Source organism: Mya arenaria, chromosome 10, assembly GCF_026914265.1.
Source record: "Mya arenaria isolate MELC-2E11 chromosome 10, ASM2691426v1".
Taxonomy (NCBI): domain Eukaryota; kingdom Metazoa; phylum Mollusca; class Bivalvia; order Myida; family Myidae; genus Mya; species Mya arenaria.
This window is the reverse complement of record NC_069131.1, coordinates 70,300,853-70,324,707: the sequence shown is the minus strand read 5'-3', so window position 1 is coordinate 70,324,707 and position 23,855 is coordinate 70,300,853. Positions and strand designations below refer to the sequence as shown.

At 33.6% G+C, this 23,855-nt stretch overlaps 1 protein-coding gene and 1 long non-coding RNA gene across 2 annotated transcripts; both read left to right on the top strand.

Moving 5' to 3' along the window:
- The first annotated feature begins 1,829 nt into the window (after window positions 1-1,829).
- Window positions 1,830-4,692, top strand: LOC128206430 (uncharacterized). The gene is made up of 3 exons (XR_008256467.1): window positions 1,830-1,918; window positions 3,676-3,748; window positions 4,181-4,692. It is a non-coding gene; the product is annotated as an uncharacterized LOC128206430 (long non-coding RNA).
- A 1,721-nt stretch (window positions 4,693-6,413) lies between these two features.
- Window positions 6,414-22,961, top strand: LOC128204984 (receptor-type tyrosine-protein phosphatase S-like). The gene is made up of 20 exons (XM_052906379.1): window positions 6,414-6,435; window positions 6,767-6,881; window positions 7,036-7,076; window positions 7,302-7,469; window positions 8,102-8,259; window positions 8,519-8,606; window positions 8,835-8,902; window positions 9,627-9,663; window positions 10,226-10,329; window positions 10,715-10,840; window positions 16,506-16,654; window positions 16,974-17,109; window positions 17,442-17,570; window positions 18,333-18,435; window positions 18,603-18,679; window positions 18,845-18,979; window positions 19,248-19,376; window positions 19,700-19,854; window positions 20,108-20,243; window positions 20,533-22,961. The coding sequence occupies exons 1-20, from the start codon at window positions 6,414-6,416 to the stop codon at window positions 20,623-20,625; spliced, it is 2,169 nt and encodes a 722-aa protein (XP_052762339.1). The 3' UTR covers window positions 20,626-22,961.
- Window positions 22,962-23,855: the final 894 nt, after the last annotated feature.

The following is a 23,855-nucleotide window of genomic DNA, read 5'->3' as shown; positions in this document are numbered from 1 at the left end:
TCTGTATATTACCATAAATAAAAATAAGCACAAGCACAAAAGTCCTATACTGAATTTTGTTTGAGGTTTGCTTTTATTTTTAGATAAATAAAATTTAGATTTAATTAAAGCAGGATAGATATTTTCGTGTAACTGCAGCTCAAAATGAGGAACAATAATAAGCTTAAAGTTCTACAGATCTTAAAATTGACCCGATATATTCAACATACCATCTTATTATGTAATAAAACGTAAGGACTCCTCGAAAACATAAAATAAGAGTAGCAAACTCATATGTTAGAGAAGAGACAGACTGCACCATAAGCCGATTTGAAATGATACCATCTAACCTATATATGAACCATTTCAGTACACATCATTATAATACAAAGCAATTCTTTTGAATAACTGAATTACATGATCGATTTAGAGCAAAGACAAAACAGGCTATAACAAGGTCAAATGTTCCATTGTTTAACATTAACACTGACAAAACGCTATAGTTTGGTTACCGAACTTGTCGATGACATTATGCATGATATCAATATGATAAAACAATAGAGATCCCGTATTTAAACGAATATGTCTTTGACAATGTGATATTTATCCTATTCACGTGATTTATATCGCCGGTCAGTTGTGGACTACTTTGGAAATGAATGAGGGTATTTGTAGTATGTATTTAATTCAAACAGTCAATCTAAACTACAACAATGATACCTAGCAATAAGACCCAATAGTGTTACAAAACATGCGTTATTTTCTTCAATTTTATTTTTGTAAACGATTAGTTAGCGTAAACGGCGAACAGATTTAGGAAGATTTGTGACCTTAATGCGTATACTAGACATAAGATGTTTTATTTCTGATGTTGTATCAAATTTCTTTGTTTTATCTTATATTTTATCTTATCGCTACTGAGACTACTTTACTGTACGTTTGATGCAATATGTTCTTCCTGCTTGTGAACAATGTAAAACTATTCAAACACGCTCATTACAAAAGCTTGTATGAACATTCTCAACATTAACCCTATGGCAGGCATACCCCCACATTTCTGGTGTACGGGTGCCACTATGGAGTTAAACATTTTGATAGCGTCCTTCAATTGAAAATAACTGAATGTTTTCTGAAAGAAGAACTATACGAAACTGCCTGTGTAGCTTAAAGTCTAAGTGCTTCTTGTGTTTTAGTTCAGGTAAAGGTTGGAGTATAAAATATCCCATATGTAAAACATGGCACAACTTCAATTTCATTTCCTTTATAGTGCCAGTTATCATATGCTCTAAGATTTGTGTTATAGTACAAGTTCTCATATCTTTAAGCCTTAATTTACGCCTTAATCCTATATTCTTAGACTTTATACATCAAGATCTTAGCACTAGCTCAAAAGCAGAAGATGTACAATGTTATCAAAGCAGGAAATTGTCGTGTCGTTAACTAACAACTTTTAGAAAGTAAGTGCAACGACGATAGCATTATGTCGAAAAATAACAATTAACGTTTTACCAGTATTATGGAATCTCGTTTTTGATATAACAATATTTAAATTAAACACTACTAAATACAGCAGATTTAATAGAATCATTTACTCTGCAGCACAAATAAAGCTCATTTAAATTTAAAACGAATAAGTACATTCATTAACCTGTGAGACAAAGCTTTAAGAAAGTGTTTAAATTGTTTTATTATGTTTCAACGATCGATCCATTGCAAGCGGCTGAATACGTCTGTCTGTATAGAAAGAAGTGGGTAGGTGAACAATAGCTTCAATATTTTCTTCCTGTTTAAGAACAGTTTTAAATATGACAGTCGTCCCTCTATACCTTATGGTTTCGGTTCGAGTTATTCATTCTTTGGTTTGGATGTTTTTGCCTCTAGCTTTGGAATTAACATATAACTAATTGTTTTGGATAATGTCAGTACATCTTCAATCATAGTAAGTTTGTTCTAGACGATTTCATTTGATATAATTAATAAAGTTTTATATGGGGAAAAATGTCATGGATAGTTATAATTTAAAACAATAATGTGAATCAATATGTGGTAGATGGAAAAAGCCTTTACATTATAGCAATATATTTGTCGAGATTCCACTAATAACATTTGAGAACAAGCGTAAATGTGTAAAAAGAATCACATTTAAAACTTTGCTAGAGCTATACATGTTTATACGGACAGATGGACGGACGTAATACGCTTGACCCCGAAACATATGAATTCAATATAATGTAAATATATATTTTATCCGCCTTTTTTCCTCGATTAACGTCTGTCTTCAACCATTCATTAGAAAAGTTCTACTTTATAACTGCTTAGAAAACATCTTCACAACGTGATATGACGAAGATCAAAACAACTAGTCAAAAAGCTTTTATCTGAGGGCGTTGTCCTAGTTTCCACAAATGATGCCACAGTGTTCAGGATTTGTCCTGCCATGGAATTCATTGTAGTATATTGGACTTAAAGATAAACTTTTTGTCGAAAACCGAAAAGGCACGAGGCTCAGAAAAGTTTTCCGCAGCACAAACTAACACAAAATGATTAGTTAATGATCTAGAGACTTTTAAATTGACCCGATACACTCAATATATTATACATGTATTCAAATGAATAAACAACACGAAAACATGTATTGAGGTCAGCAAAAACATATGTTAGCAATGTAACAGCCTTAACTCTAATCAGTGTTGGTATGATAGCATCTAACTGATATGCAAAACATTTGAATATAAAACAAAGAAATCCTTACGAATAATTGAATTGCATAATGAATTTAAAATGAAAACAAAATAGACCATAACAAGGTCAAACCATTTCCAATTGTTAATAATAACAGGACCAAAACGCTATATTTTGACGGCAGCAATTTGTCTGGTTACAGAACTTGTCTGTCACGTTTCATGTTATCAATATGTTGTATATATAAATAAATATATATAAATGTGTATGTACATAAATTGTGTTTCTGTTCTGTTGCATAACCAATAATACAACATTAAACTGTAGAATTTAGAAAAAGGATCTAAAATGTACGTCTTTGAATGAGTAAGGACGGTTGTATCAAGTATTATAGTTTTACCTCATATCCGAATCGCGCTTAACACTTGAAATGTAAAAGCTACGTTGCTTTAGGTCATGCAATATTAACTTCCTCCTTTGAAACAGTTGGAAACAGTTGGAAACTCCGGTATTCAATTTATACAGTCTTTAACAACCAGGGTGAGTTTTATTATACAATGCCCACAGTAAAAGAACTCTTTAAACAACCATAATGTAGTTATTAATGTCCCTACTATTGTTATGGTGGACTCGTTTCGTCAAGTGGTGGGATGGCTTGGTTTCACATTCTCGTACTTTTGAAAGATGATAGAAATCCACGTTTTCGCTCACCTGTATCATAAGATTCAGAGAGTTTTGTACAAACGACTTTCAATTTTACGGCAGCACCCCCGATACATTAAGTATTTGCAAACTTTATCAAATGCCACTGGGTGTTATAAGTATGTCTGACAAAACTTTAAATTATTAACATTTCGACCGTCGATTGCTTTTAGTTGTTTATTATACACTTGAAGTTTCCTGCATTTATCATGAGCGTCAAAATATTACTGTATTAATAGAAACGAATAAATATTAGCTTGCTAGTTCATGTGTATAAGACTATCATATAAACTTGTGTAATTTCCTTTACAGATTCAGAAGACTAGACAGAGAATGAAAGCAGACATTTACTACTTGTTGATTTTTTTCTGCCTTTTTACAAGAGGTTAGTATGAAGAAAAGGTGCAAGTACTTTCTGAAATTGTTGGTTTCGGACCTTAACACTCGTACCTGGATATATAGAAATACGAAAAACAATACCCTTTGAACGTAGATGTGTATACGTAGGTTTGTCTATGGTCCAACTGATCGCATGTTGTTAGTCTGTTTTGTTTTAATTGATTCATTTGTCAATTAACAACTGAATTTCACTCTATATGTTATGTATATGTTATGTACCTACTGAAGTTAATTGTTGTATCACCTCAAATTGTGCTGAAATACATGTGCATTATCACATGACAGTAATCAACACCTTTTGATACGAATGAATACTATCAAGTTCCTAGCTACTATTTATAAATTTCTCACGAACCAATGGTGGAAAAACAAGTTTATAATTACAAAAGCAACAGTGACACATTATAATTATGTATAGGGGGCGCTGTCGACTGCAATGGACGCTGTGCCTGTTGCATTGACGGAGAATCAGGGTGTGGAACACAGCCAGGATTAAAAGATGATACAATCTGTTTAAAAGGATGCGTTGATACTATATATGGTCATAGATGTAAAAATCCTTGTAAAGAAAATTGTTTGAGATGTTCTCAAGACACAGGTTCTGATTGTAATGCCTGCAAACCTGGATATTATGGCAGACCAACTCACTGTACTGAGCCTTGTCCAAATCGATGTTTAAATAACACATGTGAGGAAAACGGCAGTTGTATATGCATACCAAACTCTGAAGGCAACAAGTGTGAAACATGCGTTCAGGGGCTTTATGGAGATAATTGTGACAAAGAATGTGCTCACCAAAATTGCAGATGTACAGAACAAAATAATTGCATTTCATGCAAAGATAAATATACTGGTGAGTTCTGCCAAAACACTTGTTCTATAGGCTGCATTGACGCAACTTGCAATAAAAATGGTAGCTGCAGCTGTCTTCACAACTTTAGTGGCCAAACCTGCGACGTATGTGCATCCAATTATGAAGGAAAGGCATGTGATAGTTGTATAATTGGTAAATATGGCGACCGATGTCAGCACAATTGTGCAAGTCCGAATTGCCGATGTATACATTCACAAACATGTGTCTTATGCGTTTCTGGTTTCTATGGTACTGCATGCAATACACCATGTTCTCAAGGTTGTCTAGATAACACATGTTCAGGTGACGGGAGCTGTACTTGTAATCACAATTTCGCTGGAGCAAAATGTGACGTATGTGCAGCTAATTACGAAGGAAAAACGTGTAATAATTGCGTTCAAGGGAAATATGGCAATCTTTGTCAAAATACCTGTATTTATAGCAATTGCCGATGTCGTCATCAGTATGGTTGTGATTCGTGTAAAACTGAATTTTATGGAATAAGATCCTTCTGTGAAACGGCATGCGGTAAGGGTTGTGTGAGTGCGACATGCAAAGATGATGGCAGTTGTTCTTGTTTACCGAATTTCATGGAACCGAACTGTGAAAATTGTAAAAGTGGTTTTTTTGGAAACACGTGCAAAAGAACATGCTTTTATCGCAACTGCAAATGCACAACCGAATATAACTGCGATGACTGTAGGGAAGGCTATTTTAACATTTCTTCCAACTGCAATCACCTCTGTTCGGATGGCTGCTTGAGTGGTTGTCAAAATGATGGATCTTGCAAGTGTAAACAAAGCTTTAATGGGACAAGATGTGACAATTGTGATGATGGCTTTTATGGACAAGACTGCTCAAAAGCATGTATTCTGGTAGATTCTTATTGCCTTAAATGTAAACGGGATGACGGGTTCTGTATGAAATGCAAGAATGGATTTTTCTTAAGTAATGGCGAATGTATCGCATGTGGAATCAATTGTTTAGAAGATTATTGTGACCCTGCAAATGGTCGTTGTACCTTAGGATGCAAGGCAGGATTTTGGTCGGACATTTGCGATGCAAACTGCAATCTCAACTGTTCTTCGTGTGACCAGTTCTCGAGTGTATGTTTGAACTGCACTACAGATGTCGTTTTCGGACCTTCCTGCAATACGTCCTGTAATTCTCCCTGTGTCCAGTCACGATGCCACCATGAAACTGGAAAGTGCTCACACGGATGCATTCACAATCGGCATGGCTCTTATTGTGAAAAAGAATGTCCCGAAAATTGTGAACACAAAGACGGTGAATCACCATGCAATGGTAGCGGTGTTTGCGCAAATGGCTGTGTCGGTGGATATATAGGGAGTTTCTGTAATATAGGTATGAACATAACGTTACTTATAACAAGTATGTAGGTTACCCTTTTGCAACCATGAATGTAATTTTTAAATAAAAAATTATAACATTCTTATACAAGTGCCCTGTTGATCGAAGAGTTTGTAAGCTTGATACAATATAGAAAAAAATCTATACACAATTCTAGATTTATCAATAGAAGTTTAAAAGTGCACATAACAATTACCTTGCAAGCTTGTTTAGTTGTACATCATTTACCAAAATGTTATTATAGACAAATCCGTTAATGTTAGCATTGTCAAAAAATTATTCGGAAACAAGTGGACGCACGTAAGGCGGTAACGAGGCGCGTGACCGGCCATGCAACGTGCCCGAGAGTTGAATAGTTTTAGCTGGACCGGAAATCCATGAATGATATTTGTTCTTGCATATTGTATATTATCAAATTGTTAAAAAAATGACGTTCGAAATGCGTTCATGTACGTCTCATGAAAAAATACGTGCGACACATTTTATAGACGTCATGACGCGTGGTAATATTAGATTATTAATGACGTTTGACAGTTCTTCGAAAAAAATATTTGTTTCCATTTTGTAATATGATTATTAAAAGTCTCGGATAACTTTAAATTTATTTGAGCTTTAATGAAATCATATAACGTTATTTTCATCAACAATTAACTAATCACAATAAGATGCGTGTTGTTGCGTGTAGCTCAATTGGCATAGAGTGTAAAAGACGACTTTTCATGCACGGATAAACAGACCTAAGCTTATTAGGAGTGCAGGATAAAAATACATATGTTTCAGCCAAAAATGAAGCGGTTTCAGTTGGGACACCAGTAGGAGTTATTGCTGGAGGTGTCAGTGGTGGGGTTGTTGTTATTATTGGCGCCGTTGTTGCCATCTTCCTACTTCGTCGAAGGTATAAACATTTTATTTGTGTTAAAATGAATTACTACTTTTAAAAATAAAATCTCAAGACATAAGATTTATAAGTTATAGCGTAAATATCGATTATATACTATAATAACTTTCAAGAAATACATGATTTTGTTATGCAGCTTATCTTTTATCAGATCACATCGTCTGCCTGCCTCAAACAAAGTTAAAAGAAATGGTAAGAAACCGTCACAAAAAGTAAGAGCAAAAGAGTGTAAGTCCATTTAAACAACTACCTTCCTTATTGGTAAGGAAATCATGAATATGATTATAATTGTAATACCTTAACTAAATACAAGAACTTTGCCGTTAACTTCCTTATGATATGCTCGCAAAGCTAAAAAAATCTTGTAACTTAATTCGGCGCACATTAAAACATTATATATTTCACTTTACCTATTAGCACCAACTAACGAACGTACATACTACAACGAGGGACATATTAAAAGAGCTTCTACACAATCTAATTCAAGTAGCAACCAGCCGCCAGCGAACAAATCTATTCCCATCAAGCAGCGGGCAATTGCGCATGTGAAAACTGCATGTGAAAGCGGGATTGATCTTGAGATGGGTAAGCATAACAATGCTTTCTGTTATATTTGAGATGGAAGTCGACATATTAGTTTCGATTTAGATAGATCATAAAACAATGATGAACTTGTGAAACCTTAGTATTTTGTGAAACTTCCTAAAATCCAAAATGAATCGTAGACAAATTTAGAAAAAGTCTAAGTTACTTACAACAGAGGGAAACAAGGGAAAATCGCAGACTTCTAATTTACACACTTAGATTCCTTAAAGTAAGGATTAGTGAGAAGCAAGCTAACACTCCTGTTTTCATACTTCATGAAAAAACTCGAAAATATGCCAGCGATTCTTATATTCACTTTAAATAATAATATATATGGATAACGAATTTGTAAATAATTACGCAGCTGTGTATTAATAACAAATAGCTTATGTCGAATATAACTGTTTCTATTTAAAACTTCTAAGGTATTTTATCATTAGGTTTATATCGCCGCGTTAATCCAATCAGAGAGCAGGACTGAAATAATCAAATGAAGCGCAACCCTTCCGGGCTGTAAAATCGTCAAGATTACCAAATACAATAGACTATTGAAGTAAAGATAGTATAGGTATAGGAAAATTTATATGACAGTCGTTATAGGTTTTATTTCAACAATTACATCTGCAATTTAGATGATGAAAGCGATAGAGTTCTTGCGAATTCATCCAAGAGAGATCAGACGTATTACAAAGAAGCTGAATTGTCAACAAATAAGTCAATGATACCGGTCGGTCAGCTCGTCAAGTATGTGGATGAAAAAACTAATGAAGCGTATAGTGAAGAATTTGAGGTAAATGCTGTACAAACGGTTATAGTCGTACTTGTTTAGGTTTAGTTTTATTTGCTTTTATATTTGTGTAATGAAAAATATCAAGTATGGGGATATTGTTTTTAATTCAACTAAACGATATAATTACGGAAAAGGACGACTGGCCAATCCAAGTTAATGCTAACTGTTTATCATGGAGTATCATAAAATGTATGAATTAAGCAATCTATATGTTTTATATTTTATAAACAAGTTTAATTCAAATTTCTCTTCTTTGCAGACATTTTCTCATGGTCTTGTAAAGCCATATGTGGAATCGCAGAAGAGGGAGAACGTGACCAAAAATAGATACAAAGGAATTTATCCATGTAAGTATTAACCATTGTTAATTAAGTAGTAGGGTTTGTTATATGAAGGATAGCATTGGGGAGTATTTCACTGTAGAGTGAATCACTCGCTATTCTTAATGTCACAGTAAAAGTAATAATTGATTTATTGATAACAAAACAAGTATATATATTGTTGATTATTCATAGTAAATCAGCTGGTATTTATTGAAACGTAATTTTTTTTCTTTCTCTTTTTTTCCAATTGAGATGATGACTCGAGAGTAAAGGTCACAGTCAATGGTGGTTCAGACTACATAAACGCCAGCTATATTGACGTACGTACCAGTATCTTCTATTTTGAACCGATATAGATAAATGTGACGGCTAAGTAAAAACTAACATGTGTGACCAAATGACTCAACATTTTCTGTATGCAATGCCTTGATTAACACTATGTTTTAGAGGAAGCGCTATGCAAAATAATAAGAAACTGCTTGAACTACTGGTTTACGCCATATTTTTGTTGATAAGACTTCGGTTTGTTTATCACCAAAACAATAATGATAGTGTTATTTGGATATTTTTTTTTAAAATCAGTCCATTTATCTAAATTTAGTTACAAGTACTTTATACATACAATACAATCAACGGTACATATTAGATTAGACGTTAGCAATTATTTAACTGAACATGCAAGGCAGAAACCTTAATTCAAGTTACATGGTATCTTCTTAAACTTCCTATTTACTTGCGTTTTCTAAAACCCGATATACACATTTTCACTTTTCGAAACTTAAGAAAAATGACTCAAAAATATAATAAACTCATTTGATACTGTTTGTCCTGCTCTTATGGCTTCCGAAGGCCGGATAAAAGCTTGCCGGATAAACATGTTGATATACCAGGCATTAGTCAACAAAATGGCTGCGCAATGTCATACATCTAAAACGAATTTGCCAGACATTTTTATCGTTATAAGTGACGGACAAGTTACATAATCTATAAACTCTTTTTTATGAACATATCTATCCAAACCATGTATTCTTTAATTATTTTCAGGGGTATAAAAAGCCGAAGCGGTATATCGCGACATTAGGTAAGAGTCGAACGTGATAAATTATACTTATTTACATCATATTATCTGCCATTTGATGATTTTTGGTTAAGTCTGGCAAGAAAAATGAGTCTTATTATAAATATTAATATTTCAGTCAATTAGCCTGAATCAGATACATTTAAAGTACAGTAAATATGGTAATATTCAATATTTTTAATTCAAAATTGTCAGTGCACTATCTATTTTACAGTGTTTAGATATGTAAAGATGATAGTGGTAGTGAATTACTGGTCATTTACAGCATGATGAAAGGTGGACATTTAATTTCGCCATGGCCTCATCGAACGAAAAATAAACCAGATACACAATAAAGCATTTTTAAATGTCTATTTCCTTATGATTTGAGTCTAGTATAATAAACTCAAACAGAATGACCGCAAACAGTATTTTATCCTCGTCCGTTGTATCAGTTGTTAAAAGTTACTAATGAAAAAATAATACCGTATATGTGTAAACCATTGATTCAACAGGCATATATAGTTGTTAAAATATAAGTATGTAAAGAATGTATATATGTCGTTATGACATAATTCAATTTCAGGTCCAATGTCCCAACAAATAGGTGATTTCAGCCTGTTCTGGAAAATGATTTGGCAACAAAGGATCGAGAAGATTGTCATGCTTACCAACCTCATTGAACAGGGAGTAAGTATGAATAAACATACATAATGTAAATCTTATCAATCATAGCATTCAGTCACTGCATACAAAGTAATAATTATAAAGGACTTTATCATACATCATCTAAAAACATCTATTTTCGCCAATATATAAAAGACAAAACATACTAATTGCATGTTTGGCACCACTGCGGAAAAACGTCATGTTGATTGTTAATTTATAACAAGCAACGTAACTTTATTGATTTTTTTTCATAAATTTGAGTAAAATAATTATGCATTATTTCGTTTTTTTTCAAGCATTAAACTCCTTTAATGGGATTTGTTTTGCAAAAGCACTATTATATATAAAGACTTTAAAATTCAGCACAGTGTCAATGTTAGTAACGATTATTGGTGTGCTATTTCAGTCTCCTAAGTGCGAGCAGTACTGGCCAGACCCTGGGACAACTAAGACGTATGGCAATATAAAGGTTGAGAGCTGCTCGGAGGATGAGTATGCCGAGTTTACAAGAAGGGCTTTCACAGTGACAATGGTGAGTTGACTCGCTTTGTTATCATTCTGTAATACTTTTGAAAATAAAGTACTTCTTAGCCTGTGATTATGGTCGTTGACTGTGTTGCGCTTGATTATTTTCAACCAAATGTCTCAAACAAACTGAGCCGCCTGTTTGTGCTTTTAAAGATGTTGTGTTCTGTGCACTTTCGAACAATAACTAGATTCAGAAACTATTCAAAAGAAATAAAACCATTTATTATGACTAACGTTTTAATTATGATTAATATTTATTTAAAAATGGTTTCTTTCGGTTTCACAATATTCAAAAAAGTACCGTTGAATAATAATACAGATGTTCATTGAACATACATTTAAAACTTGTTAAAGTATTTGTTTAACATTAAAGAAGCTATTCTTTTTTATAAGACATTTAATCGAAATACAGACTACAGAAATGACAGACGTAACCTAGCTTCACTAGAAGGGTGTATGATCTTTTGAATTTCTAAAGGCGTATTGTCAATATTGAATGTAATACCTCAGCTTATTTTATATTTACAAACTTAAGACTTAGGAAACTCGAACTTAAACCGAATCCGTTTTTTCTTCAGGGTTGAAATCGACAAATAACGTAATACTATTGTACAATAGCCTTTTTAACACTGCCATGGCACACCAATTAGCCACATGATATCGCTCTGTTAGGTAAAGTGTCAACTTATATAGAGAGCGTGTGCATGAATAGTTCAAGATGTTGTGAAATTCATTGTGGCTATTATTCCCGTCATAAAGCATAACACATATGACAATCATAATTTATCATATTATGAAAGTGGCTGTTTATATGATGTAGAAGCAACATGGTATTGCCAGAACAACGAACTAATTTTAATTTATTATTACATTCTGCTCATTATAACCCGCCAAAATACTTTGGTTAAGGGGTATAGATTTTCCGTCGTCCGTCCACTCGCCCGTCCATTCTTTCACCCGCCCCTAAGGAGCCGTTTCCGTTACCAATAGACAGAAATTATTAACACTTACGTCAAATTTGTATAAATAGAACGCTGATGCATGTGCAGGATTCATCTGGATTGAGTCAATAACACAATAGAAAATGTTATTTGATAACGAATACAGCTACTTGATGTCCGTCCGGAGGACTTTCACAGTGTCTATTGATTGTCCACACGCGATGCCATTAAAATTCATGGATTAATTATTCCTGAACATAGAGTACCACTTAAGCCGATGCATAGAAGTGTGGACAAGGTCGAACTAATTGTATCTTGATATTCTCTCATGTTAAGGTTGGTTAGTGTTGATAACGAATCCAAAGGATTTGTATTGTTAAACGTTATATTATAATTTATTCAATTGCACGATTTTCACTATTAGTAGGTTGATTAAGCAGTTATTGTGAAATTATCATTAAAATCTTAAACAACACATCATCTATGGAAATTTTGTTAATGCATTATTCTGACTGCTCATCACATGTGTACAGAGTTGAGACATGTTAATCTTTAGTTTAAATACAATACGAGATATGACGGTTAATGATAGAGCAAAAAATTCTAACATTCATATTGACCGTGGTATGGCCTCAGTAAACCCATTATAGGGTTTATACACCCTTTTGAGGTTTTTACCATCTGCAAAGGCCCTTAAAGTCATTTACAACCCAAGTGGGTAGCACTGGGTTTGTAAACTATTTTAAGGGTCTTTGCAGATGGTAACGACCGAAAAAGGTATATTATCGCTATCATTGCCTATAATACACACCATGAGTTACTTTTGTGTTTAAAAAATGAATTTCATCATCTTCAGCATCAGATGTTCGTTGCATACGACGTAATGGAATCATGTCCAAATAAAGCATTTGTTCTGAACCAAATCGACAGAAATAACTTCAGTCGGGATAAGTTTAACGTTTTAGACGAGTGCTTTTAAAACAAACACATAGTCAAACAACTGCAGATAATACTAGCTATGAACATACATCTGCCAGCCAGGAAAATACAACTCACAAGAAAATATGTACTAAGTTTAATGTGGTTTATTTCATTTCTTTAATATTTGTATACAGCTATATATGTTTAAATTCATGAAATGTTTGTTTTAAAGTTGCGCGTTCACGGATTGACCGATTTGACAACCTTTTTTTTTTTTTTTTAGAATGAGCCAAATTTTGCGTTAATGTCTGGAAACCGGTAATATAAGCTGCTGAAAAAAGATCAGATCTCAGTTTTTAATATCTACGCTGGAAAATTGATGTTGTATGGCTAAAAGCGTTACAAACGTTTTAAGAAAAAATTTCGTCATTTTTCCAATCAATTGAGATTCTATCATGTGTTATCCTAAATTTAACTGATTTGAAAACACTGATGCAAAAATAAGCTGATTCTGAGACAAAAATGAAAAAGCTGTTAAATCGGTTACTCTGTGAGAGTGCAGATATCAAATGACCAGGGTTCTCAATAAGAACTTTAACTGTCCCAAATAGAAATGTAAGCGACAAGATCACCTCTATTCTTATGATAATTTTTATATTTGTTTCCATTCTAAACCAGACAAAAAGTTGTTAGAACTGAACTTTTTCCGGCAGCCTGTTCTTATTCAGAACCCTAGACTGAATGACAGTATGTTATTAATCTGCACACTAAACTTTAGAAGCATACCAATTTTTCAACTAGGTTTTTACCTTCGGGTTAATAGAAATTCACGAAGATGAAGTGATAAAAAAACTTAATTTAGAATAAAAGATATTGTTTGAACCTTTGAATGTTACCTTTAAACCATAAAAATTATGATTCATGTACGATATAGTGAAAGACAACCAATTTACACACAGCCAGAGCGAAAACTGAACGAGCCCGATGCTAAGATAACACATTGCAAACTTTAAAATGTCCACAAGCCTGAAAATAGTTCTTTCTCAAATCTTAAATGTTTCATCATATTGAATATTTTTGTAAACATGTTTCTAAGCTTATGCTGAAAACTGGTTCTAGAAAGATTCCATGTGCAAGAAATTGGTTGGAACTGGAATCAACAGAAACTGAAAACTTCAATATCATAAATATGTTCCTTTATGAGTTATCTGTATTACTTAAATAGTCATGGTAGCTTTAATGGTCAAATACATTAATAAATTTCAAGGAAAATCAAGTTCAAGTTACAGAGGGGATATTTAATTTGTCAAATGTACCAATGTCAAAACTAAATTAACCCAAAATTGAGTTTACGTTTTGGTAAAAACTTAAAGTCTGGTAAAGTCGGCTGTAACAACCCGAGTAATATCTCTTCATGTAATGATTCATTTTTCATTATTATGATAAAAGTGGAGAGGGCATGTTCCACCAGTAACGTTAAATATTTGATTGCCAACGGATGGAAATGTGAGTGAGTTTTTCTGGCAGGATGTATTTGATGTTTGATTTGAGCTTTTTGTAGCAAGATGGTGAGCTTTCAGTCTCAACTAGGGACTGGACATTTTCACTTAGGCCTTTTCCCTAAGCCACAGATCACACTCTTTTCTGAGCAGAGGATTGGCCACTGATGTAGTGTTACAGTGGCTCTTCCCTTTTGTGTTTTTTTTTTATTTTACAAATGTGTTGAATGTCCACCCCTGCCTGATACATTACAGATATGGCAGTTTCCCGGACAGTTTGTGGTTTGTGTATGTCCAGAATAGATTTCAGTGCTTCGATATAGCGGACATGACGCAACCAAGTTTGTTTCCCCGAACCAATGCCCAGACTTCATCCAATTTTTAAGGGTTTTTGAAAGTCATTATTTTGTCAGTTATTTTGATACCCTCTCTAACCCTCCTTGCAAAGAAATAGAAAAAAAACAAAATGTAAAAAACTAGGGTTTCTGGGTTAAATTTATAATTTGAAAAATACTTTTCTATTTTAAGTAAATATCCCTGGTCAATTGCTGGGTGGTAAATTGGCGGCCAGTACCAACCCATTTCTTACACATGTTGTCAAGTGTATTGTTGGCCTTCAGAAATTCCTGGCCATCAATGATATTTAATGACCTATTGTCTAGTGATGCTTAAAGAGCACGGTTTATACCGACTCAATACTACGCAGCGATCCAGGCGATAGCAATTTGTTGCTCTCAGTTCGGACCTCTGCATAAAACTTTTTCTGGATGGGTACTAACTTTGTTACCTCAACAGTCTGAAGGATAATGTTGAAACCATCTGTTGTCAAGCTTATTACTTAATTGTTTTAAGGTTATCCTATTGTTTGTTCCCATAGGATTATATAGATATTTGTCATTGAAATGAATGTGCTATTTCACTGTTTTAATGTTTTATTCTATTTCCACATTCTTATCAAATTTTAAGCAAGCAAAATATAAGGACACAATAAAAAGAACACAATGAGGCTAGGCTTGCATTTAAGTTACTCAATTAATGAAATGGCACATTTAATTGTCCATATTTGTATCATTTAAGACTGTTCTGTGTAAATATACCATTCTGAAGATCTACCTTATCCAAATCATCATCAGATTCCTCAGCTGCATTTTCTGTTCCTACATCATGTAATTTCTATCTATCTTCTGTTGGGTCTGCATTTTTATTTATTTACGTATTTATTTATCAATTTATTTATCGATATATTTTATTGATATATTTTATTGATATTTATTGCTGTTTATTTCTATATTTTTTATTTTATAACTCTTCATAGGCCAATCTTCCAGAATGCTGTCCAGTAAACCAGTTGGCAATGTGTGAATATTTATGTCTATCTCATTAAGTTAGATGGAAAAATGTAAACATACCGTGGTAATTAGGAAATTGCCATGGAGTTTGTTTACTACAGTGCAGTCAATCGATCGACAGACGCTCTTGTAGAAATGAATAAAAGTGAAATAATTCAAAGTTTTAAACTCTCTGCTAGCATACTATTGAATGAAACGAAAGCTGCCTCTTAAGTGATATTCGTTGATTACGTTTTTTGTTATATATCTGCATATTTAATGATGGAAATAACGTGTTCCGTATCATTGGGCCTTGGACGCAGACGGCTGGGCGTTGCTGGTTCTAACTCATGGCGAAACACTTTCGAGGTTGCTCCAATGTGAATTGGTTTAATTAAGTATTTAGTGGTGGGCCAGTCTTGAACAATATCAAGAACCTGATACATAATCGCGTCGTTTTTGCTTAAGTTTGCATCGTTGACCAACTTTCGGCCATAAACCAGGTCGCTCAGCGTCCATGGTTATGATGCGGACCCTGTTAGTGTGTATGTAAAACAAAAAGCCGATCATTAACGGCAAGTGAATTTACTGAATAATGCACGTTTTCTACCATTAACGCCCGGATTTTGCGTTTTAACACGATAACGGACCGAAAACACACATTGTATACACTAATGATAACTTATACGTTAGACAACCTTTTTCCGGCTTTATGTTTCCTATATTCTTCGGTAGGTATTATAGGCATTTTGTGACATTACCAATGCATAATAAGTTTGCCACATTATATTACTCTGCTAGAATGAGTAAGATCTTCATGAGGAGTTTCTTTATGAGATATTTAAATTTTAGCAAAAACCCGGGGAGAACTGGGGAGTTAAGCTGATTTTTGAGTTTTTCTGAAAAATAGAATCCTTGCTTATACAAACATTACATAAACAAGTACAACGTTTCATACTCGGGTCGTCATATATCTAAAGGAGTCGGAGGAAAGGATGTTACACCATCTCCATTTCACGTGTTGGCCTGACAAAGCGATACCCGATGATGTAACTGCGATGATAGAGTTCAGGCAGCGTGTTCTGAGTACGCCGAGTACATTGAATGGACCAACGGTTGTGCGTTGCAGGTCTGTACACACGTCAAAATACAGATAACGTATTTAAAGAACGATGTTGTAATATTAGCTCTTTCATTAAATGTTCACTGTATTATAAATGGTACATATTAGTTTTTCAAAGTATTTTCATAGACTGATGCTTAAAAACAGTGTACTAATATGGATGCTTAGAAACATACGTTGGTACGTATGCAGACGGCAAGAAATGAAGTGAAAACAGGAAAGCGGATCAAGTATATATTATTGTAATTTAATCCTTTATCAACTGTTTCACCTTATTTCAATGCGCTACCTTAACATATTACTGTCCTCTTTCCTTACTTCAAAGCGCTGGTGTCGGAAGAACTGGCACTTACATTGCTCTGGACATACTGACGAACGAAGGTGAAGCTAAGAAAGCCATTGACATCCCCGGATGTGTCAACAAAATGCGTCAGAATAGGCCGAATATGGTTCAGACAGTGGTATGATAATATGTTGTATGATACTATAATCTAAAATGCATTATTTTAGATTCGTCGATTGTCCAATCAGAGCGCATTAATGCATTGTTACAGGCGAAACTAATGTACTTAATGTATTTATATATACATCATATACAAACTCAATGCACATGTCATCAAAAATGTTACTTCGGTTATTAAACAATTAACTGCCAAAAAAACGAGTCACATTGTATAAACGTTAACAAAATATAAATTTCATTTAATCAGTATTCAGCAGCCCTGCTGCTGTACAAACAGGCGTTCCATCACATGACTATTAAATGTATATAAGTGTCGTATTCTCTTTTCAGGGGCAGTATCAGTTTCTGCACATCGCCGCGGTTTATTCGCTAACTTTCGACAGCAAACAAATCAAGGGAGAAAACTTCAAGGAGTATATGAACAAACAGACAGCACCCGGACTAAATAGTCAGTTTAAGGTACAGTTGATCAAACGAGGGTTTCCTTTTCATTACTGATATATAAATATAATGAGTGTTGTGCACGCATTAAAACCTAGGGTGCATTTATCTGTTTCATTTAAAGATAACACACCTTATTATCAGTTTATAAATTTTCTGTTCGAAGCATCAAGTATGTAAGCTGAATACTTTAAAGTCATCTAATCACAAGCAGGAGCTCACGGTTCAAACGCAACTGTTGGCCAATCTTTTATGTATCTCAGTAGGTGTATAAGTCCATTTGCGTTTGTGCTTTGCGGAGTCCTAAGAAAGATAGCAAGCGTCGAATTGAGGGCATTTCTTATCCTTTTTGATATCTGCAAGTAGGACAAAAGACATGTTGAAATAAGTGTTTGAAGTTTATGTGATTTTGTGATTACATTAGAAAGTTCATTTAAAGTTATTTGGATAATTAAACTGTTAATCATTTTCTTATTACAGGACTCGAATAATATATATCAATTTTAGAATCATTGGTATGTAACAAAAATGCCAGGAAACAAGACGAAAATGATAGATATAAATATTGCTCGAAATACGTAACACAAGTCAGTGAAACCGTCGGAGATGTAAAGAAAGAATCTGAAGAACGTAACAGTAGCTGACATATCCGAATGAACTGTTCTGTGAAACGTATATTTTTACATTGCATCAATGAAATAATTTTCCCACGATATGTCGGTACAATTAAAAACGATTGCCTTCTAATCATCAAATTTAGATATATAATTTCTATTTCAGCAACTGCAGCATACGGTCGAGACACGATCTAAAGATGAAACAGAAGCGGTTGAACGAAATAAACAGCACCTGAGCAAAAATAGATCAAACGCTGATATCCCGGGTAAATTGACAAAATGGGCTAGAAGTGTTTTTATGTCATTTTAAAACAAAATTAACTTTTAACATACATAACATATTATTCAAACATTAATAAAAATCGCTACACCGTAATCACGAAAATATATATTTCAAACAAACTATGATGTTGATGAATTTGCTTTCGAGTAGGTAATGAAAACAGACCAAGACTTTTCCTGAATCTAAAACCTGGAGCGTCAGACTACATCAATGCTGTGTATATTCACGTAAGCGAGTTTCCACTAGTTTGATCATGAAATGATTTGTAATTCTTCAAACGTGTCGATTAATATATGTACTTTGTCATCATGTACTGTGTCTTGAAAGACGTTTATGTCTTGTATGTAATAAAGTTCTGCAGTCATCCGAATTGTGTTGGTCACATTTTACAGAGCTTCAGAATGACGAAACGCTACCTGGTAGCACAAACTCCACTTCCAGAGACGGTTATCGACTTTTTGACTATAGCTGTCCAAGAGAGATGTTCATGTATCGTCAGCTTCGAAGCTGACATGGACAAACAAAGGGTATGGTTTATTGCTATGATCTTGTAAACATCATATACAATATATAAATAGACACTTATTATGTCGATCAATCAAGGAATAAGTTCACTGAATTATAACACATGGTTGTTCAATCAGAATACAAACAGCGTGGACAAAAAAAATCGAAACCAAACACCAAATATCACACAATTACATGCTGTTAATCTATAGAAATGCGAATATTTTAATGTGACTAATAAGTCAAAACAGTATCATTTTTTCTCCTACTAATTAACACTTGGTGCAGAATATTGGAATATACTACCCTGCGGCAAACCAAGAAGTTTTGAAGAAGGGAACGTTTCAAGTCAGCAGCTCAAGGGAGGAAAATAAAACATTCTACACAGAACGAACATTGACAATACAGCACAAAGGGGTAGGATGTAGTACTAGTAATAGATTTATTACTTCACTTACTGAATAATGTCTTATCAAATGAACACTGATATACTGAAACTATAGGATATGACAATTCCTGTCCACTACTTTATATAGTATAACTCCTGTTATAACTCTGGCTTTTCAACTGTAGACAATTTGACGAAACATGTAGTTTGTACACTATTTGATCATTCAATACATCTTTTAAATATTTGTTAGAAAACATGTTCATTGGTGCAATTGACAATTGTTTGCGTATTCAATGTCAATAACACAAATTGTTCTTAACAGCTCACTTGTAAATGGTTACCGTTTCAGACGAGCACTTATCGAACTATTCCACATCTTCAATTTACTGACTGGGATGAAATGGAGAACATACCACGGTCAACCACAAACTTCCTGTCATTTCTGAACGTGATAGAAAATGTCATGAAACAGCAAGATGATGGACCGATATTGGTCCATTGTTTGTAAGTAAACCCTTAAAAAATCACGAAATGTTGAAAATCAGATTGAAATAATTTATCCAACAATTGGTGTATCATGTACGTATTTTAAGTCATTATAATTGGTGTAACATGTATGTATTTCTAAGTCATTATATTCTGTTTCTCATTTAATGAAAAGGTCAAAAAGGATCTGCTATTATTATTGTCTTACTGCATAATACTTAGGGGAAAGAAAACTATAATATTGCTTGTACTCAGAATTTCCATAACATAGTGACGGCGCGGGCAAGAGCGGTCTGTTCTGTGTGGTTTCGTTGCTTCTCCACAAAATGGCGGTGGAACACGAAGTCAGTGTACTTAATGCTGTAAGGAAGGTCAAAACCACGAGGAGGCTAGCGATCCCCAACCAGGTAAATAATTCCCCTTTTAGACGAACCATAACGAATAATATATATATATAACAACTTTCATATATCGAATCTGTAGTTTAATCGTTCGTAAAACTCTACGGTAAAGTTTTAAATGTATTGATGGAAATGATTCCCAGCTGAATGGGATTCCTTTCATATACGCGGTGATTATCAGCATGTGTGATTTTCCGATGCGTAAATGGCATAGTTCAGTTAATCTGAGAAATATATATATGCATCAGAAGTTATCGATTTAAAAGTAGAAAAATGCTTTAATTTGTGTTTCCAGGAACAATTTGTATTCTGTCATGGATGCGTTACGGAGTATCTTCGTTCGTTCGACGTGTACGCCAACTTTACCGACGAAACGGGGCAACTTTAATGTGTTGTCCAGTTGACTACCGAGTGTAATACTAAATACATTTTACAATACATACACTGTATATAGTACAATATATGTATCTTCGGTGCAGTGAGAATACATTAATACAATTTGATGGAACTATTTGAAAGATGACAGATGTAAATGAAACATTATTTAATCAATGATTGTACATACATTATTGGCTTTGTAGTGGTAATATTATTTTTAACAACTAAAACATATTGCGAAATCCGTTTCATTAGTTTTTTATGTGGTTATAATAATATTATTATGTGTTAAACCGAGGGGTACCATTTGCCTTCCTTCTAAGCGCCTGGCATATGGGATATGAATTGGGATACAGATGTTTATGAATGTACGTGTCTCATAAGCCCATCGGGGTGGTCCTTAACTTAGAGGGGCAAAACTATAATTAACAAACACACTTTACTATTTTTATCAGTAGCATTCATGTTGTCATCTTAAGATAGACATATCTTCATCTCACTTATTACTGGTTTAGTGCTCTATATACGTGCAGATTGCTCCTGGCAACAATGCTTTGTATAACAATCAAGATTTTATGAAAATTTTGCAGATTCATGTTATCTTTAAACCGAATTTGGCTGGTTCGGAATGTTTTGGCATGTGACGTCGTTTTCTTCAAATATTTTTCATAGGTAATCATATGAAAGAAAAAATGTGCTTATATATGTCGCTTTTATTTTTAATAATGTTTTCTTTGTTTGTTCCCATTTTTAGTACAATGATGCTTTTTATTATGAAAGTCTATGATCGCACCGTTTTAAATCTTTTATTTTAGAAGGCAGACTGTGTGTGATGCTCATAGTTTCAAACAATGACTGCATCGTATCTTTGAAAAGTTTTGGCATTAGGTGCTCTGAATTGTATTCCTCCGTCTGCAGATAGAGTTGGGATCTCTTATCATTGAAGTACTTGAGGTTTATTGGTTTATTATTATTTGTTTTAGTATAAAGTTTCCTCAAGTTAATGCATACTTTGATAAGTTTTACCTTTTACGTTTCTTCTTTATTCAGGATTGTTGGGATAAGAGTGAGGTTTGTGCACGTAAACTAGTTTAAACCCCCTGAACATTTACATTTTACTGACCGTTCCAAGGCGGTACCTAACAATCCTTGATAAACATACCTAGTTTTTTAATATAGTAAAATGCACTGTGCTGTTTGTGGAGTTTTGTGCTGTTGTTCCATGTTTGTGATTTTTGTTTGTTTTTGAGTTCTATGTCTTTGGCGTTTACCCAGTGCCATTAAACGGGGTTTATGTTTATACTTTTGGCTATTGAGCTTGTTTCTGTAGTTTTTCACATAAGTATTGTATGAAGTGCTACTATTTTATACTGTTTTTTTTAATGTTTTTTACCCATTTTACTTACACGGAAAAAATACATGTATGTATTTTACATATTTTGTATCATATTTTAACTAGCATCTACATAGCTTTGGTACTTGATATCATCCTTAAAAGTTGTTTAAGATCATTATTGATAATAATTATTTTATAACTTTTGTATAAAGACTTTCACACCGATCTGCAATACCAAAGGCTTGAGTAAATTTATGATCTTTTTCAAACATATTTTTTCTACTGATTGTTATTCTTATCTGTACATAATAGGGCGTTAACAGTAGCTAGAAGAGACATTTTTGAAATTCTAAAATAAACTTACTATTATATAATTTGCACCATTAGCCCAGGACATTCAAAACACATCAAATTGTAATGAAAACATCTATAAACACATGGTTTTTCAAGCAAAAAAAGAATCAAATCTTGTATGCACGTCAACAGTTATTGAGATTTTCTTTGTTCAATTACGTTATTAATATCATTAGACTGGTCAGCATTACCTTTAATTTGTAAGGAAAATGTGACTTTAGACACATATTTTAAACATTGTGAGGACGTTACAAACTATACCTGGCTTTTACCCTTTTTATTGTTTTTCATTGCACAGAAATAGTTATTCTGTTGGTATGTTTTGTAGTGCCTATCAAGTCTGGATATATCTATAGGAGACTATGTTGACAATACTCATGTTTTGAATACAATGTGAACATATGCTTTATGATTTTCCGAGCATGATGTTTCAGATAGTTATTCACAAATTGGTTGTATTAAATGTCTTTTTTTCTTTATTTTTTAACTATTACAGCTAATTAACTGTTCTTCTTTTATTTATTTTTTATTCTTAGTGCTCGTTTCAAGTTTCAGACAATGTATCAATATGTATAAGTTTATATTTGCGTATATTAACTATATATTAACTATAATTTAAGTTCTTTTTCTTGTGTGTGTAATGTTTGGTCAACATACTAGGTAATTGGTAGCTTCTTAATACGAATACAACTTTGAAATTACATGTTACTTTATTTATTATGTTCTCTAAACGTCTTTTCCGTTTCATAATATTACCAAAGAAACCCAAGAACAAATCTGTAAATAACGCGTAAAAAAATCCGTATTAGCGAATAATGACCCTCAGGGTTCCACATATATACCCATCCACGGCAACCCAGCGTAGCATAACCTATATGATCATATACGTTATGATACGCTGGGGTGCAGAGGATGATATATACCATGACAACATTCGACGATATCTAATTAATATTTACATATACTGTTATGACCTAGCATTAAATTCCCGTGTGCCCGCCCACGTTTCCCCCTCGCACCCTTGGGTTATGAGAGTCTAATGGATTTTAACACCACCCATAACAAGATTTGAAACCATGACCGCCAGATCAATCTCAATTCTGCTAGGTGGAATACATCAGTGCATAACTTCTTCTATTTCAACTAGTACTACGCATATAGAGATACCTAAAGTATCTTAAAAGAACCTTGACATTGAAAAGTTATAGTCAAATAAATATATATCATGATAATTCCCGCTAATGTCATAATTAACATGGGAGTTTATCTTAAATGGAATGTATGTATAAATAAAAAGACGAACTCGAACGTTATCAGTTAAAGCATTTGAAGATTTGGACCAGACGGTCATCCTTGCACAGAAATAAATTAGGCGACAGTAATTTAACAAAGTGGAATGTTTCAATGTGTATTTTGTGTTTTTGCCTTGTATACAAGGTGAGGTTCTATCATCGTACAGGACAAAACAGGGAGAAAACATTCTGGAAGAGTTTCAGAAGGAAATGCGTAAAATGAAAGAAGAAATGACCGAAATAAAAGGTGAAATAATC

What these genes read in the sequence shown, in the direction of transcription:
- LOC128204984 (XM_052906379.1), top strand. Translation starts at nt 6,414, where the DNA reads ATGACGTTCGAAATGCGTTCAT. An exon ending in CGAATATGGTTCAGACAGTG is followed by an intron (nt 17,110 to 17,441) that starts GTATGATAATAT and finishes TTCTCTTTTCAG; the next exon opens with GGGCAGTATCAGTTTCTGCA. An exon ending in CTGACATGGACAAACAAAGG is followed by an intron (nt 18,980 to 19,247) that starts GTATGGTTTATT and finishes CACTTGGTGCAG; the next exon opens with AATATTGGAATATACTACCC.